This window comes from Sminthopsis crassicaudata, chromosome 6, assembly GCF_048593235.1.
Source record: "Sminthopsis crassicaudata isolate SCR6 chromosome 6, ASM4859323v1, whole genome shotgun sequence".
NCBI classification, from domain to species: Eukaryota; Metazoa; Chordata; class Mammalia; order Dasyuromorphia; family Dasyuridae; genus Sminthopsis; species Sminthopsis crassicaudata.
In genome coordinates, this window is record NC_133622.1 from 193435954 (window position 1) to 193454564 (window position 18611).

General features: G+C 46.9%; 1 protein-coding gene across 3 annotated transcripts in view; it reads left to right on the forward strand.

Annotated features, from left to right (window-relative positions):
* The first annotated feature begins 569 nt into the window (after window positions 1-569).
* EBF4 (EBF family member 4) overlaps window positions 570-18611 on the forward strand; it is a 98031-nt gene continuing 79989 nt past the window's right edge. For 2 of the 3 annotated variants that reach the window (XM_074274274.1, XM_074274275.1), the window contains exon 1: window positions 1852-1985. In XM_074274274.1, coding sequence (XP_074130375.1) covers window positions 1852-1985 — 134 coding nt within the window. Of the gene's footprint in view, window positions 912-1851; window positions 1986-18611 lie in introns of those variants that run through there. The other variant, XM_074274273.1, reaches the window with a different exon arrangement.

Here is an 18611-nt window from a genome sequence, read left to right on the forward strand (position 1 = left end):
CTAGTGTTTGCTTCTGATTCCAGTTGTTTTTTTTTTTTTTTTTTTTTTGCTTTGCTACCAGCTATGAGCCTCCTTTACCCCTCTCCCATCCTCCAATCCCTTAGCTTTTTTTCCTGCTGCAAAACTGATTCCTTTCTACCCTCTTCCCCATCCAGCACGGTCCCTCTATTCGCCTTCCCCATCCCTCTATCTCCTCTACCCTTTCCATTACTGGCTCATTCTCCCACCTCCCAGACTGTTCCCCAAGGGCCTGGTCTCCTAGACCCTGGCCAAAGGCAGAGGGCGGGCTGGCTCCTTCCCCAGGGCTCCCCCCACCACCCCCCCCCCCGGCCTGGCCCGGGCTCTGGCCCAAGCCCCAGGCCCCAAGCCCCATCTCCCGCCCCTGGCCCTCCCGCTCCTCCCCCAGTGATGTCACGTCCCCGGCCGCCCCTCTGCCCAGCCGCCCCGCCCCCGCCCCCCTCCCACCCCCCAGTCCCCTGGGCCCGGCGCTCCCTCTCCCTCCCTCCTCCCTCCTCCCTCCCTGCTCCCCAGGGAGCGGCGGCGGCGGCGGCGGCGGCGGCGGCGGCGGGATGGCCCGGGCCCGCGGCCAGGCCCCCGGGAGCGGCGGGCGGCGGCCGCGGAGGGGGGTCGGCCCGGGGCCCGCGGGAGGCGCCGGGGCCGGGGCCGGGGCCGGGGCCGGGGCCGGGGCCCGGGGCGAGCCGGCCGGACTGCTGCTGCTGCTGCTCCAGGTGTTCCCGAGCGGGGTTGAGGGGCCCGGACGACGGGGCGGGCGGGGCCCGGGCAGCGGCGGCGGCATCGGCGGGCTTGACTCCCCCCCCTCGCTCCCCCGGGACGCGCGGCTGCTGCTGCTCCTGCCGCCGCCGCCGCCGCCGCCGCCGAGCTCCGCTCCCGCTGCCTCCGCCTTCCGGATGGTAATCAGCGCTCCGCACTCGGCGCGCCAGGCAGCCCACCGAGGCCGGCCGCTCTGTCCTCCCCTGCCCTGCCCTGCCCTGCCCTGCCCTGCACTGCCCTGTCAGCCCTGCCCTGCCTTGCCCTGCTCTGCCCGCCTCTCTCTCCTGCCTTCTCCCCTCTCTCTGCCTCCCAGCGCGCTGCTTCCTTCTCTCGCATCCCTCTCCTTTCAAACCTCTGGAAACCTCCCTGCTGGGCTCCTTTTCTGCACCTCTACTCCGCCAGCCCGACTTCGCATCACTCCCGAGAGCCCCACTTTGCGTCACCCGCAGATTTCCCACTTTGCTTCGAGTTTTCGGGGTCCCCCACTTTGTAAAGCTCTCGGGGTCCCCCACTTTGTGTCAGTTCGAGTGTCCCCGCTTTGCCAGAGCCCTCTTTGGGCATTGCATTGGGGGTCCCCTCTACTCAGCACTGGGGTTGCCACTTTGCCCCTCACCGGAGTCTCTTCCCCGTCCCTGCCTCCTGTGCTTCGCATCCTGGCCCTGTGAGGTCCTCTCTGCTGCTTCTCCCCTCCCCTTCAGTTCCCCACTGCTTCCCCTGCTCCGGGCCCCCCTCGCGGCGAGTGGCCGCGGGGGAATCCCTCTGTCTCCCCGCCCCCCAGTGCAGGGGGAGGAGGCTGCGCTGCTGTTAGCGGGTCGGCTTTCTCCGAGGGAGCGGCCCGGGGAGCCAAGCTCTCACTGAGCTGGGGCCAGCAGAGAAGCCGTCGCGAGTCGGGCGCATCCCGCTGCCGCTCTCTTGCCCGGCTCGGCCCTGCCCTGCCCTGCCCTGTCTGCCCCGTCCTGGCCTGGGCCAGCCTCTCCTCGGCTCTACTGGGTGGGGGTGGGGACTATCCCCCAACTTCGTCGGAGCTCGGTGTGCGGGCCGTCGGGGCGCCGGGCAGAGCGGCGCCTGCAGCGCGGTCCCATGTTCTCCATGCAGGACTCCCTGCCCCGAGGAGGGCTCAGCCTGAAGGAGGAGCCGCTCCCTGCCGGCCTCGGCTCGGTGCGCTCCTGGATGCAGGGCACTGGAATCTTGGACGCCACCACCGCGGCGCAGAGGTGAGTCGTACTGAATGACGGGAGTCTATCCCGGAGGGGCAGCAGAGGACTGGAGCTGGACGTTACCGGGATGGGGAGGAACGGCCGAACCCACAAAAACATCCCAGATCTTTGCTTCCTTCACCCTCCCCTCCCCTCCGTCCCACTGCTCTCTCCAGCTCGCCTCCAACTCCTGTTTCTCCTTCTTTCCTTCTTTGCTTGTTTCCTCCCCCCTCCAGCTCTGTCCCCCCCGACTCTTTCAGCTCTTGAAGTTGTGCGGGGATCTGGCTGGGTCCGAGCCCCAAGCTGGGTTAACCCTCCCGCCTGATACTGGCGCTGGGGGTAGTAGCATGTGGGGTGGATGTGGAAGGAGGGGGAAAGAAGTCGGTTTTCCCTAACCCTTGCCTTCTAGTCCATGACCCCTTAGTTCCGGGGAGTGATAATGGATCGAAGTCCCAGAGGATTCCGGAATTAAGCTTCTGACAGCTCCGTTCTGCTCCTACTCCCATCCCCTCCTCCAGCCTTACAGGGATGGGGGTTTGGGGAGCCTGTTAGGACATACTGCCTATTCTTCCTTTCCCAGTTCTTCCTTCTCTTTAGAGCTCTTCTTCCCACTGGCCTTCCCAATGTTTCCTGAGTTGGGGGGGGGAAGGTGATGGTGCTGGGGCAGGGAGGATGGGAGGGTGTCAGAGAGCTGGAGCTGTTGGGCTCATAGCCAATGAGAACCCCTCCAGGACTCTTGACACCCATTTACCACCTGCTTCGGAGACTCAAGGAGAGAGAGAATGAGAGAGAAGGAAGGCAGACTTGGGGGAGATGGAGACAGTACAGGAGTACAGGAGGGAAAGGATGAGATGGGACGATAGCATTTTTTCACATGGATGCTTTTTGTAGCTGGAAAAGGGTTTAGGGATTTGCAGCAAGCAGCGTAGATTTTCAGGGCCTTTTCTGTTTTGTTTGTGGCAGTTCTGCCTGAGCTTAGGAGAGCTGCATCCTTATAAGTCTTAGCCCTGTGGCTCCTTGGCTCATCAGGGATGCACCTCCTCTTCACCACTTCCCATCTGAGCCCCATCCTAGCTTCTTGCTTGGGTCAATTGGTCTCCTCATTGGTTGGGATTTCACCTGAACTTGGGCTAGAGGGAGAAGGGAAACACATCCTCTCCTGCAGTCAGTGAGCATGGGAGCTAGACATTGTGTAGTGAGGTGCATACAGAGCATGACTGGTAGAAAGAAGACAGAGGGATGCTGAGAGGGACTGTTGGCAGCTTTGGATTTGGGGGTAACTGGGAGAAGCGCGGTGACTTGGGGCTAGATCCTCAATGTTTCAAAACTGGTCGGAGCTACCCTACCTCTCCCTCATAGCTTGCCTGGCTGAATGTGCCTGCTGTCACTCAGACCCATGGGTATACTTGCATACAGGTGCATAAACTGCCCCCCACATGTGAACCTTATTCCGTAGGCCCTATGTAAGCACAAGTGCACTCTCATGAAGTATGGCAGTCAGTGTGGACTATCCTGCTTATCCTGCCATGATTACTCGTTTATGTATCCACTCATATATGTTTATGACCACTCTGCTCCACAGAAATCACTCTACCACAGACAAACATACTTGTTGTCACATATGCAAACAAGTTCATACCCTCTAGATTTCCCATTGAAGCTAACCTTCTGCTCTCTCCTTTCTGCTCTCCTATCCATCCCAGGATTAGGTAACCTGGACAGCTGTTGGGTAAGAGGGCAGAACTGTCTATATCTATGGTATAGGTGGCAGTAGGAAGAACGTTTGAATAAACCTGGACCTTCTCATCATTACAAGAGAAGCTTTTCCTCCCCTTCTTTTTGTGAGAATGAATCTCTGGTCATGTTTGTGTTTTTCTCTTAGAACTTAGAGTTTCAATATGCTGGTCTTGAAAGGATTAAAGGAGATTTTTTATTTTTCCTTGATGTTGTCTAGGGCTGACGGAATGAATTAAGTGGGGGAAGGGAGCACTTGTAGGGTGGGGAATCAGAGGAGGAAGGATGCTAAAATTGGGATTCTTGATCATTACCCTATTCCCACCTCCAAGATACCCCAAACTCAATATTTATTTGGAGTCCTTAGTACTAGGTACAGTTGCTCCAGTTCTCTGATCCTAGCTAGCCAGCTGCCTCCCCCAACTCATGAGAAACCTACTTCCCCTTATGGAGTATTCTTTCCCTTCAACACCCACCCAACCACCCCTCTTTTCCCACATTCAACTTTTCTGCGTATCCCAGAAGATGGGAGAAGAGGATGGGTGGCAAATTCAGCTTCGCTGTGATGGGTTCAAGGATAGTTCATTTACCTCTCTGTTTTTGGTACCCACAGTTATGGGTATCTGCCACCATGTCCATTCATGTGGAACATCTCACTCATGTTGTATATATCTGCTGTTGAAAGAACTATAGAGATGAATGTGACCTAGGCCAGTAGAGAATAAAAAGGTGGGGATGAGGAGGAGAAGGAGGAGTAGAAATCCATCTTTTCGTGGGGACATGCCATTGGTAAAAGAAACCCTCGAAAGGGTTGGTGAGCTGATTTGGGGACATTGCCTACAGTCTACCGAGGCCTGCCCTGCAGGAGGTACATTGGGCTTGGAGGAATTCACTGTATCATGGAAGAATGAGGTCGTGTGCTAGAGTAGAAAAAAACTCAGAAACTGGACTCTCAGGCTGTGACTTTTCTAGCTGATTGACTTTTGTGAAGAGCAATTGAGAAAATGTGTTGTGGGAAGGTACTTAGAAAATTCTGACATGATATACAAATATGAGACTTTATAAGAGAAACCACTTCTTAAGGATTGTCTCTGATTCTGGGCTGGCTGCTATGTACAGATGGAACAGGGTCAAGTCTTCCCCTCCCCCTATGTTCTCATTGCCCCTGGGATGCCCCAAAGTATCTATCCTCCTTCCCTAAGGGCATCAGAATGCCATCTTCTCCAGGTGCTTGCCTCCTTCAAATATCTTTTCTCCCTCAATTATCTTACCCTTTCCACTGGTTCTTTCTTATTTGCTTACCAATTTTCCTCAGATCTCTCTAAATTGAAAAAGAAATCCTGCCTTCAGCCCCAGCTATTCCCTCAAGCCAAATTGTCCTTCCTCAACCATCTTATTATAGCATTTTTAGAGAGAGCAGTCTCTTCTTCCTGCCTCCATGTCTTTGCCACTCAATAATTGACTTTAACTTCTTGGCCATTGGCAGTCTGATTTTCTTTCCTATCACTCAAGGGACAATTAAAGGGAAAAATAGAAATTCAGGCTAAAATCCCCATAAGCTCTGATCACCACGGCCCCTCATCTTACTTGAGGAAAAAGGTCTTGTCAACTCATAGAAATTTTTGTAAAGTTTTTGGTTCTGGTTTGCCCTCCTCTCATCAATCCTTTTGATAGTATTTCAGCTTTGTTACAGCTTTTAAAAAAGCTGTCTCTAGATCTTGGCCAACAGCTGAGGAGTTCAGAGGGACCCAGAAATGGCTTGGAAGCAGCACTACCAGGTAGATAACTAATATTTATGTACTGCTTTAAGATATACAAAGAGGTGATATATGTTATCTCATTTGATCCTTACAACAACCCTGGGAGATAGGTACTACTTTGTTTTTCCAGTGAGGAAACTGAGGCTGAGAAAGGTTAAGGGACTTTTCAAACTCAGTCTGCCTTATTCTAAGTTTGGACTGTGCCACTGAGCTGCTTCATTAACAAGAGAGGGTGGGAGAGTGGCAGGTAGAAATAAATACTTCTCATGCTCCTAAATCTACATTCCTCATCCATTAAACTATAGGCTCATCTTTCTGACTGCCTCCTGTAAATTTCTACCAGAATGGTCCTTTGGCTCTTCAAATATCACTCTCTTAGGTCCTGAATCTGATTTTCCCCTGGCCCACTTCTGTCTGTGACACCAATATCCAGCCCAATCACACAGGATATAAGACTTTGATATGACTTCTGACTCCCCACCCAATCGCTTAGTAGGTCCTGTGGACTCTCCTTCTGTAATGACTCTCATATCTGGCCTTTCTACACCCCCTGCTCCCTGCCTCAAATAGGCCTTCATGATCTTTCCTAGAGATCATTTGAGCAGTCTCCTAGATGTTCTCATTGCTGCAGTTTTTCCCTACCCCAAGTCATATGACACATGGAGCTAGAGGAATATTTCTAGAGACTTGAGATCTAGTCATTTCACTTATAACCTTCAGTAGCTCCTCACTGCTTAAAAAACAAGATCCAAAGGCTTGACATCTAAAAACCTTTATGATGTAGCCCCAGCCTGTCTTTCTAGCTCCATGTTTTGCTGCTTGTGGTATAGCAGAAAAGATGCTGGCTCTGGAGTCAAGGGATCTGAGTTCAAATTCCATGGTTGTTACCTATGACCTGTGTAACCTTGATAGACATCAGTTCCCTTGTCTGTAAAACAAGAGGTCCTGAATTAGATGACTTCTGTAGTCCCTTCCAGCCTAATCTATGTAAATCCGGATGTCAAGATTTTGTATTTTTATTCTACATTCCAACCAAACTGAACTACTTGCCATTTCCCAAATCAACTGTGCCCCCCTCTCTCCCCTCTGCCTAAAAGATTGCTCCCATACTCAAAATCCCTTTCTTTTTTTCAAGACCAATTAAGATCTTTTCCAGGAAGTTTTCCTGGATCCACCACCCCTGTTGGAAGTGATCTCTTCTTCCTCTAAGAACTTTTGTAATACTTTGCTCCTGTCTTTAGATACCACCCACATTCTGCTTGAAATCGAGTTGCTTTTTGTTGTTGTTTTTCCTGTCAGGAAGTGACTTTAGGAGTTCAACCCTTAGTTAAAGCTCCTCACCATGTCATGACATAACTGACAACTGCTAGTAAGTGGGACCTCACTACCTGCCCCATACAGCCCCTTCTATTCTCAAATACCTCCTTTTGTTAGGCATTCTTCTTATGTAAAGCCAAATTTACCTATCTGGAACTTCTACCTATTGGTGATTGTTCTGTCTCTGGGGCTGAGGAGAACAAAACGCAACATTAAAGACAGTATCACATTCCCAAGTGCCTCTTCTTCAGGCTAAACTTTCCCATTTCCTTCAATGAATCTCCATATCATGGGGTTTCAAATCTCCACCTTTGTTTTCCTTATAAGTCTGGACCACAAGACTTTGAGATCAAAGCATTGAAGAGAAGACCTGATGGATTTTACTGGAGAATTCAAAAAGGGAAGGGAATTCCTGCCAGAGGAATACTCTCAATTTGAAGGTTTCCTTCCTATTCTGATCGTGATCTTGTGAGGGGCAGGGATATGGTAATCTTGTTCGGAGTCTGGAACACTCTCCTACCACCTTTCTTTAACTTGGTCAGAGGAAAGAGAGCCATTCTGGACTTCTATCATTATGTGAGGGGCAGGGTGTGGTGCCCTAGGCTGTTCACTAGCCCTGGGAGCTGGTTAAACAATAGGGTTGCTCTCCAGCCCAGCACAGTCCAATTGTTTGGGGATGGGGGTGGAATTGTAGGAAAGGCACATATTTGAGCCAGAGTGAAGATTCTCAAAGGAGAAGAGATGAGGTGGTTGGCAGGGGAGGAGGAGTGTGAGGGAGTCTCTTTGTAAGTCTGGGGATAACAATGGAACTGTGGGAACCCCAGAGAGTGTGTGCCTCTGCTGGATGTGAGGCTAGAATAGGGTTCTCAGACTTGATATGCATTGAGTGAGGTGTGATTCTAAGCCCCTAACTGGTGACTCTGCTTTGGAAGCTATTTGAGCTTATTTGGGGGGGAGTTCCTTTCCTTCTTTCTTCTTCCTCCTCCTCACTTTCCCTATCCTGACTCCGAGACTCAGCCCTCTCTTTAACTCAGGGACGATCTCTGCCTCAGTGGGTTTTTGCAACTTTGATGACCGGGACTGGAACCCCCTTGACTCCCCTTGTAATCTGCCCTCCATCACCTATTACCCATCGCAACTTCCAAAACACAAACACGGCCTGGCTGCTGGAAGACCTGAGATCCTAGGACAGAGTTTGTAAGACCATTTTGGAGTCCTAAATCTAGAACCCTCTCCTTTGCAAAATCCTGGGTTTCTTTGGTGAGAGAACAGTCGCCTCTCGTGGACTTCCAAAATCATGTTCCGGGCCCGGCTGTGTGTATTAGGGGCTGGGAGGGGCAGAGAGAGGCTACTTAGAGCTGAAAGTAGCTCAGGGAGCTGACTTTCCTGTAAGCAGCTTTGGTCCAGCCCCTCTGCTAGGAAACGCTCCCATTTACTTTAATAATTAATCGCAGTGCCTCAGTGAATCTCCCTTCCCTTCCCTACCCCCTCCCCAGCCAAATGGGTGTTTCCACTGGCTTTTCCTCCCCCCCCCCCCCCACCAAGAGGCAACCTACCTTTCCCCATCTCCCTCATCCATCCTCTCTTTTCTTCTCCCAGCCCCTTCCCATCAAACCACGACTCAGGATTTCTTCGGAATCACTGGCCCTGACCCTGAGTACCAGAGAATCCAGGAATCCTGTTTAGGGGAAACTCACACCCCAATTCTAGTAATTTCCATTGCTTCCTAACGAGGAATGAGGGCTCCCAACTTTTCCTGTCCCTGCCCTCCCCCCAACACCTCCTGGTTTTATTTTCTTCAGGTCTCACTTTCTGCCTCCTTGTCTCTTCCTCCCCCATCCTTCTCTGTAATATCTTTCCCCTGAGTCTTGTTCTTCCCTACATCTCTCATCTTTCCCTCTGAGTGTTAATGGCCCCTTATTCTAATGAACTATGGATTTCCATAGTGAAACACCTCAGCCTCCTGATTTCCTATCACTGGCTTTGGTTCAGGGAATATGTCGGGAGTGGGGGGTGGGGAGCACAATCATTTTTTCCTATGTTGGGGATGGGGGCAGAGCTGTTGCACTGGGACTTGCTGGACCAAACCTGGAGGTCCTTAGAAGTGAGTTAGGACCAAAGCTGGAGTTTGGGCTGAAAGAGCCGGGCTCTCAGCTCAGGAAGGAGTGTTGCATAGAGGCAGAGGAGAGAGATGAATACTTGTTGAACGGGAAGGCATGGGATGGGGAAGGAGAATTTGGGAGTGTGAAGGAGAAAGGAATGAATGGGGAGTGGTCTCATGATGAGGATGCAGGGAACAGAGTGGGGAGCTATTTGGAAGAAAGGAGGGGGAAATAGAAAATGATTTGGGAAGAAGATATGGAGGAGGGAATGAATGGGAAGATTATAGGAGGAAACTCAGAGGAAAACAAGAGAGGTCGAGCTGGAGACATGAAAGGGATTGAAGAGAATTTATTTTGTGGCTTTTTAATCGACTCTGATAATCCCCAAGCCTGGGGCTAGTGACAGGAGATCTTCATTCCTCTCCCAGTTCATACTCAGGTTCCTCCACATCAATGACTATGCCTTAGTTGTGATATGGAGGCAGGGGAATTACTTTAAGGCAGAACTAATGCCTCTCATATTTCCCACTGTGGACACTGAGAAGCCCGGAGCTCTGGCTAAGGAGGGGAATAGGTGAGAAAGGAGAATAACAAAGTGAGAACCAATGAGGGAGTTGGATAGAGGAGATAGAAATGTCAAGGCAGGGGGGAGAGAGAGACAGACAGATAGAGTCAGAGAGACAGAGAGATAGAGGGAGGCAGAGAGATAGAAGGAGACAGAGACAGAGAGAAAGAGTTACAGGGAGAGGGAGGGAGGAAGGAAGGAGAGTGAGATAGAGACAGAGTAAGAGAGGAAGAAAGGAAGGGAGGGAAGGAGAGAGAGAGACAGACAGACAGAGAGATAGAGGGAGGCAGAGAGATAGAAGGAGACAGAGACAGAGAGAAAGAGTTACAGGGAGAGGGAGGGAGGAAGGAAGGAGAGAGAGACAGAGACAGAGTAAGAGAGGAAGGAAGGAAGGGAGGGAAGGAGAGAGAGACAGACAGACAGAGTCAGACAGACAGAGAGATAGAGGGAGGCAGAGAGATAGAAGGAGACAGAGACAGAGAGAAAGAGTTACAGGGAGAGGGAGGGAGGAAGGAAGGAGAGAGAGACAGAGACAGAGTAAGACAGACAGAGAGATAGAGGGAGGCAGAGAAATAGAAGGAGACAGAGACAGAGAGAAAAAGAGATACAGAGAGAGGGAGGGAGGAAGGAAGGAGAGAGAGACAAAGACAGAGACAGAGTAAGACAGAGAGAAAGGAAGGGAGGGAAGGAGAGAGGGACAGAGAAAAAGATACAGAGAGATACAGTGAGAAAAGAGAGAGATATAGAGAGAAACAAGAAGGCAGGGAACAGCAGCTTTGAAGAGAACCTGAAGCCAAGTGTCTTGGTGCGTCTCTCTGGGGAAGGGGGGGGTGGGGAGTGGGACTAGGAGTAGGGAGCCAGAGTCTCGCCTGTTGGGAGAGGTGCTCTCCGGTGTGATTGCTCTAGAGAGGCTGTTAGAAGCGGGCTTATTTTTTTTCTTTTTGTTAAATTGCTGTTATTTATAATAACCGTTTAGTCAAGAATGTAAAGAGCCGTGGAGCCTCCTCCTAGGGAATGCTCGAAGAGAAATACTGGCTCTATTTCGAGACAATTGTAGCAGGCGGATGCTGTGCAGCTTTCCTCCTCCCCTCCCTTTCTGCCCACCTCCTGGGCCTCAAGTGGGGGGGGACCACTAGTCCACAGCTGGAGGGGGGTAGGAGACATGGATTGATTGCATGGTCTTTTTATCCCTGCCCGTGCTTGTGCAACACTTGAACACATTGAGGTGTCTCGGAGACAAGAAGGGAGGTGTATTTCCCTGTCCCCCACTGTTTGCCACCCCCCATCCCCCCGCTGCCCCATTCCCCAAAGGTGCTAGGAGTTAGTTATTTGTGGCTTTGGCTCAGGGCATTCTTCCTGGTGATGGGTTCAATGGCCTCCTGGTTTTCTTGGTTTCGTGATTGCCCTGGAGAAAGTGGGGTATTGAGGGCGGAGGGCACAGACATACACAAAGCTTTAGCCTTTTCCCTTTCTCCTCCCCATCTCTCCCAGGTCTAGCAGGAGGTGATATAGGGTCTCTAGCCATGCCCTTGCTCTAGGGAAGGATCCAGGGGGGGTGAGCCTCCAGAACAAAGGATCAGCCTCTGAATTCTGGGCAGAGTATATGGGATGGAGCATGCCAGAGTGAGCTAAGTCTTAGGATCAGGCCTCTGGTTTATAGGAAAGACAATGGGATAAGACTAAAGTGGGCCTTTTATCCCCACTGTATTTCCAAATGCATCTACAGGACCTGAACTTGTGACTGTGTTATTATGGAGGACTCCCAGATGAGCAAATTCCCATCAATGTGGAAACTTTCAATGATCTGCCTCAGGCAAAGGTGTCAAATAAGTAACCAGAATCAAATTAAAATGTCACTGGGGGAAATTTAATAAAACAAACAAATAAATACAAAATAAATAAAAATGCAGCAAAACAGAGAGAGTATTATATATGATTTTCCAAGTTAATACATACCCAGAGGGAGATTTATATACACTTTAGCGACCTGTTTCTATTTGACAGCCCTGACTCAAACTGCTGATATGCTCAAGATCTCACTTGCCCAGGCAAGAACTTGAACTCATGTCCTTCTGGCTTCAAATTTCACTGGAAGGAGCACCATGCTGCCTTCCCCTGACTCTCAGGTTCGGGGTCCTCCATTGAACCCCCTGGCCTTGCTTAGCTTATCAACCAAAATTTTATCTAAACTTATTTTGAATCTATAGGAACATCTGGATCTTTGGAACATAAGGCCAATGAAGGTTGGGATGTAGAGCTATTTTTTCAAATTAGTCAGTTTAATTTGCACCCAAGATCATTCTCCCTAGTATGGTAAATTAGAATTTTAGAAGGGAACAGGGTAGGGATGCTTTTTTAGGGGTCACTGAGAAATGTATTGGAGAAGCCATGTAGTGGAGGAAGGAAATACTCTCTATTCTGACCCTAAGACATCAAGACAACTGAATAAAGTATTGGATTTGGAGACAGGAAGAGGAGTTCAAATCCCATTCAAATACTTGCTAGGTGTGTGACCCAGTGAGTAAGACACTTGAGCTCTCCGAGACTCTATTTCCTCATCGATGAGTATCTATCTCATAAGATTGTTGTAAATATCAAATGAAATATTTGTAGCAAGGGAACAATCACAAGAGGCAGCTAGGTGGCACAGTGGATAAGACACTGAATCTGGAATCAGGGGGATCTGAGTTCAAAACCTGACTCAGACACGAGCTGTGTGACCCTGGCAAGTCATGTAAGTTCTCTTTCTCAGTTTCCTCATCTATAAAATGGGATTGATGCCAATAGTATCTATCTTCTAGGATTGTTGTGAAGATCAGATGGGATGTTTGACAAATCTTAAAGTGTTATGTGAATGCTAGCTTTATTATAATTATAATTATGAAAGAAAGCTGAAATTATTCTCAGTAAGTTGTCTAAGTGAAGGGGCCAAGGAGGGTGTTTATCTTTTAGATTTTAATCAAAGTAGTTAAATTTTTAAGTCATGTTATTTAAAGGAGGTAGATTCAGTTTTCTAGAAAATTGATATATATGGACGACTTCAAGCCAGAGATGTGATGTAGAATTTCTTTGATCCTTTCCTTCTCTTGAGGTCATCAGTTCCATGAGTTTCCTAGGGGCTTCATTAAGTAGGACTTCCTTTGATCTGTCCTCTGCTTCCATCTCTTCAGCATGAAGGGGATCTCCTCTATTCTAGCACCAGGAGTGTGAGAGCATCCATTCTGGTACATCTCCTTCATTATCCTCCGGTCTTTGGTCCTCCTTAGCATTCATCTTTCTACACTGAAGGACCTATCTTTTCAGTCCTCCCACAGACACTGGCTCCTTCTACCCTGACTTCTCTCTGAGTCTTTTCAATCAAATTTACTTCAGTCTACATTTCTTTAACAGCAACACTGCTACTGGGCAGATGCATGACCTTCTCTGAAGAAACTTCCAGTCAAATGGAATGTGTGTGTGTGTGTGTGTGTGTGTGTGTGTGTGTGTGTGTGTGTGAAACATGGTATTTATGTCTATGTCCATATCTGTGAATGTTTGTGTTTTTCTGTGTTTGTGTGGGCATGTTTCCACACACACGTGTTTCCTCGTAGGCTTGGGTAATGGTGAGGATAACAAGATATACAAATGATTAGGTCACAAGGGAGGGTGTGATCATTATAGAGGAGAGATCTGGGCAAATGCTCTGAGAAATTTGAGGAGGGAAGCTTTACTTTCTCCTGTTGCTTCAGGAAAAGTCTATATCTGGGTTGGATCTAGAAGAAAAAGAAGGTCTTCAGTGGGAGAGCATAAGGAGAAAAGACAGAAACTTAGATAAAAACAGAACTTCTTATCTTTTCCCCTTCATCTAAACCTCTATTACTGACCGTGATAGCACCTTTCTCTCAGGCTCCCACTCTGAACATCCTCAATTTCTCATTCTCAAAGCCAATCTTGCCAAGTTTTGTTTCAACTTTCACGATATCTCTTGTATAGTTACTTTTTCCTTTCCTCCACTCTCACAGTCACCATCTTGGTGCAAGCTCTTATCATCTCATGTCTAGACTATTGAAATAGCTCACTGGTGAGTCTTGATTTGTCTCTTTCCATTCCAATCCACCCGACACTCAACTGCCAAAGTGATTTTCCTAAAGCAGAAAAGATCTATGTCACTTTGCCTGCCATCTAGGGGAGGGGTGGAAGGAAGGAGGGGAAAAATTGGAACAGAAGTGTTTGCAAGGGTCAATGTTGAAAAATTACCCATGCATGTTTTGGCAATAAAAAGTATAATAAAAAATAATTTTTAAAAATCTAAAAATCTATGTCACTTTTCTTATTTAATAATCTTCAATGACTCCCTATTACCTCCTCGATCAAAAATAAAATCCTCTGATTGGTATTTAACTTCATAGCCAGTCTCTCCCTACTTCTTTCAGTCTTCTTATAGTTTACTCCCATCCACTTGCTCTGAGACAGTACAAACAGGCTCTTATATCTCTGTGTTCTGTGTCTTTCATCCTCTTTGTCTGTGCTCTCACTTCTTACCTCCATATCTCAGTTTTCCTGACTCCAAAACTCAGCTTAACTCTCATTTTCTACAGAGGGCTTTCCCCCTTATTCCCAGATAGTGACTTCCCTCTTAACTTGCCTCCCATATATACCATCTATTTTTATCTATCTGTATCTCTACCTCTACATTTATGTATGTTTCTATCTTGTATATACATAATTCTTAGCATCTTTGTCTCCTCCATTAGATCGTGATCTCCCTGAGGGCAGGAATCATGATTTTCCTTTCTTTGTACTTCTAGCATAGTACTTGGCAACATGGTAACCAGCTTGTAAATGCTTGCTGATAGGGACTGGCTCCGAAAGGTTACATGGCTTATTTAAGGATAGTCAGTAGCAGAGGTAGGATTTGTAGCCCAGGTCTTCCAGTCCTAAGGCCAGTGTTCTTAAAAATCAACTGCATTGTCTTTTGTATGTATCCTCAAATGCCAGGATTATCTACATTCTTACTTAAGCAATGGGGAGATCTTCAGAGTTTTTTTTTTTTTTTTTTTTTTAATAAAACGCTCACATTGTCTGAAAAGAGCATGAAGAGAAAGACTATGGGATAGTAGGTTAAGAATGGATTGGTGTGTGTGTGTGTGTGTGTGTGTGTGTGTGTGTGTGTGTGTGTGTGCCTCCCCCTCCCAAGATCTGAGAATGCACCTCTTTCCTTTCATTTCAGAGGAAGAGGATTGAAATGAAAGTGATTTAGAAACAAAAGCTTTCAATAAAATTTTTTGAAAGAATGGATTGACAAATTGCAGAATTAGGAAAGAAAGACTAATGTCTACATGAGAAGAGACGAGGGCCTAAGCCAAGTGAGGACAGGAGAATTGGTATGGGGATGGATTTAAGAAATATTGTAGAGATGAAAGGGCTTGATGATTGAGGGAGTAAGAGAGGCAGGAGTCAAAGGGCTGTGTTTGAGATAGTGATAATGTCAGTGGAATAGAGAAGAGACTGGAAGTTAGAGGGAGAAAAAGATGAAGAATTTTGCTTTGGAGTTGTTTACTCTGTGGGTGGGACATCCTTGCAGAGAAGTTTGGTGGATAGCTGGACATGAACCCTCTCTCCAAGGTCTGGAGCTTGGGAGATAACTATTTGGGAGTCATCGGTGTAGCAATGGCACATGGTGCTGTGGGAATGAATGAAAATGGCAAGAGGGAATTTGGAGAGAAGGAAGAGTTGAGGAGAGAACCATGGAAAACATGCCAACCTTGGGGTACCATGAAAAGGAAGCATTGCAAGAAACAAAGAGTCACCCAAAGAGAATAAATAACATGAGGGAGTGTCACAGAAAAGGTCATGGAGATGAGAACTGAGAAAGTGTCATTAGATTTAATGAGAGGGAGATCTGTAGGAACCCTTAAGAGAGGAGGTTCAGTAGGTAGTAGGATACAAAAGCCATTGAAAACTCCAAAAGGGGAAATTTGGTGTAATGGAGTGAATGCTGGATCTGGAATTAGGAAAACCTTTATTCAAATTTCACATTGGACATTTATTAGCTGTATGAAACTGGACAAGTTAATTAATCTTGCAGCCTCAGTTTTTTCATCTATTTAATAGGAATGACAATGAAACCTCCCAGAGTTGTATCAAATGAGGAAATGCATGTAAACTGCTTTGCAAAACTTAGCTATATACATGTCAGCTATTGTTTTACTTTTTGTTCAAAATCTATAAAATAAAATTAGCACCTATCTCACAGAAATGTGAAACTCAAAGGAAATAAAGTTTAAAAACTCACATTACATAAATGATATTTTTTGTTTTTATATCACCTTCATTTCTGAGTATATCTTTACCCATCATGCCTACTCAAAAGAGTCATCCCTTGCAACAAAAAAATAAAAAAAAGAATTCAGCAAAAATTAAACTATACATCAGTATATGCTATATCCCATATTCACAATATCTCACTTCTGTAAAGAAGGGAAAGAAATGAATTTTCTTAACTCTTCTCTAGGGGCAAGTTGGTCATTGTTATGATCCAGGATTCATTTTCATTTTTTTTTCTATTTTCATCTCATTTGTTTTCCCATTTCCATTTCCTTTATTATCCTATCATATTTTCTAGAGATCTGAAGTACACACAAGATTCTAGATAGGAACTTTTTCTAAGTTGTTTGCACAAGGAGAGAATGGTTTCTGTTTTTGTGTCCATACTTTTTCCTGATAAGGCTTCATCCTTGACCTTGTATTAACCAAAGTAGCACTTTGGATCAGTATTTTTAGGGAATAGTCTATGACACTTCCCACATCTCTTTTGAAGTCTTTGAAGACTCACTGGAGAAAGACAGACAGATACACACACACAGAGACAGAGACAGAAATGGAGAGAGAGAAACATACGCAGAGAGACACAAACAGAGAGACAGAGAGAAATCGAGGGCCAGAAAAAAAACAAAAGAAAGAGAAAACATCAGTTCAATAAAAACTAAACTATACATCAGTATATGCTATATTCCATACTCATAATACCTTACTTTTATAACTAAGGAGAAAAATGAATTTTCTTAACTTTTCTCTAGGGGCAAATTTGGTCATTGTTATGATCCAGTGTTCAGTTTCATTTTTTTTCTATTTTCATTTCATTTGTTTTTCCATTTCCATTTCCTTTATTATCCTATCATATTTTCTGGCACTAGGAACAGAGAGAAAGACAGAGATGAGGAGAGACACACACAGATATAGAGAGTGAGCACCGAACATGAGGTCAGGAAGACCTCAGCCACAGTCACAGTGACCCTGAATAAATCACTTAATTTTTTCACTATTCAGGAAACTCTTTAAGAACCTACATTTGCAGAGCAAGATTAATGTAGGAATTTTCTAACCCAGTGAAATTCCTCCTCCAGTTTCGTTCTTTCCCCTCCTTTCATCTCTTCATGCCCCACCTTTCACCCTCATCTCTCCCTTTTTTTTTGCCCACTTACTGGGACACCCCTAGAACAGTATGGAGTCCTCAGAAAATTGGGAGAATGCTTGGCCCCTTTGTCCTCTGGTCTAGACCTTTATAAAGGTGTTAACACAGTCCACACTCTGGTCTCTGGGGATAACAACAATAATAACAACATCCCTCTTTTTAGATTTTTTTTTTAACCAGAGAAGCACCAGGCTTTCTACGATAAAATATTCACCCACTTCTCAAACATACACACACACACACACATCATATACACTAACACCTACACAAATTTCAAAGAGCTATATGTACATATCTGTGATGTTTCCTTGTCTCCCTGTCTTCCACTCTGCATCTTTTTCTTTCTCTCTCATCATTTTTCTATGTCTTTTTCCATCTCTTTCACATAAATGGCAAGATATCTTGAAAGAAAAACTGTTCTGTTTACTGCAGCTTTCTCGGTCACATCTTTGCCCTTTTATTCTGTTTTGTAGCCAAAGATACCGGGTACAATAGCTGGAGTGCTAGAGACCCATTTCTGCTTCGTGTACTAGTCTGGGCTCATTTAGGCATCCCTTTCCCAGCTCATAACATTCTACCCATCAGACCAGAGAGAGCAAGCTAAGCTGGGCTGCCCTGAGGATGGGGGGGCATTTTTATCATCCCATTGATTCTGCAGCTCTCCTCCTCTCCCTTTCCTGTATTTTGTGTTCAGACACATATGGACATATGGAATCCCTTCTCCTTTCTTTCCTAAATTGTCTTCCTCTGACTTGAGTCCCTCATTCTTTTTCCTCTTCTGTCTTCTTCCTCCTTCTCCAACTTCCCTCTCTCCCCGGGGCCAGAGCTGGCTCTCTAGGGGGTCTTAGCAAGTTGTGTGGTCTGCCTGGGAGATGCTGCTGAATTCTCTTGGACTGGCTTAAAGCAGGAGGGGGTGGTATGTGTGGATTGGGGCCAAAGCCAGTTTGACCAGGATAATGAAAATGAAATCAGAGTTGGGAATCTTGGGGAATTGGGAGGAGAGCAAATATGCCCAGGGTATCTCTGGGTACAAAGGGGAGGGAAGCCAGGCTGCTTAACCTGCCTTCAAATTCTTCTTGTTCACTGTTCTCTTTGCTTCATTCCTGGCTGGATGCTTGGGGAGGGGAGAATTGGAGCAATAAATCCTTTTATATTTCTGCTGAATTTCCCCACCTCTATTCTCCTTCCCTGTGCACACAGATCTCTCAATTCTTTGAGAATAGGCAGAGGAGAGAATGTATCTCGTATCTCTTTTCCTTAACACTTGGTTGTTTTCATACCTGTGGAAGCTTTCCCTAATATCCCGATTCCCTCTTCCTTCCTGGTCTGTGGTGAAAGGGAAGCTCTCTAAGGTAAAGTAGGGGCAGGATTTTGCTTGGGGGGGGGGTGTCAGGCCTTGTCCCTGGTCCCCAGAGAAGGGACAGAATGGAACTCTCAAAACTCCAGTGCCTTCCCCGCTCCTTGGGAGTGGACCCCAGACTCTAAAATAGCTTTGGAACTCTTGGAGAAGGCACTCTCCCTTTTGTGCCTCAATTTCTCTATATTCTTCTAATGGGTTCTTTTTCTTACTCCAGCATTCTGAGGTTTATCTCTTGCTTGCTGGAAGGTGGTGGTATCGGGTAAAAGAGTGATCTCATAATTTCAGGGGAGGTTGAGGTCTCCCCAGAGACCAAGGCTGGGGAATTATAGCTAGCAGAGGGATTGAATGTTGTT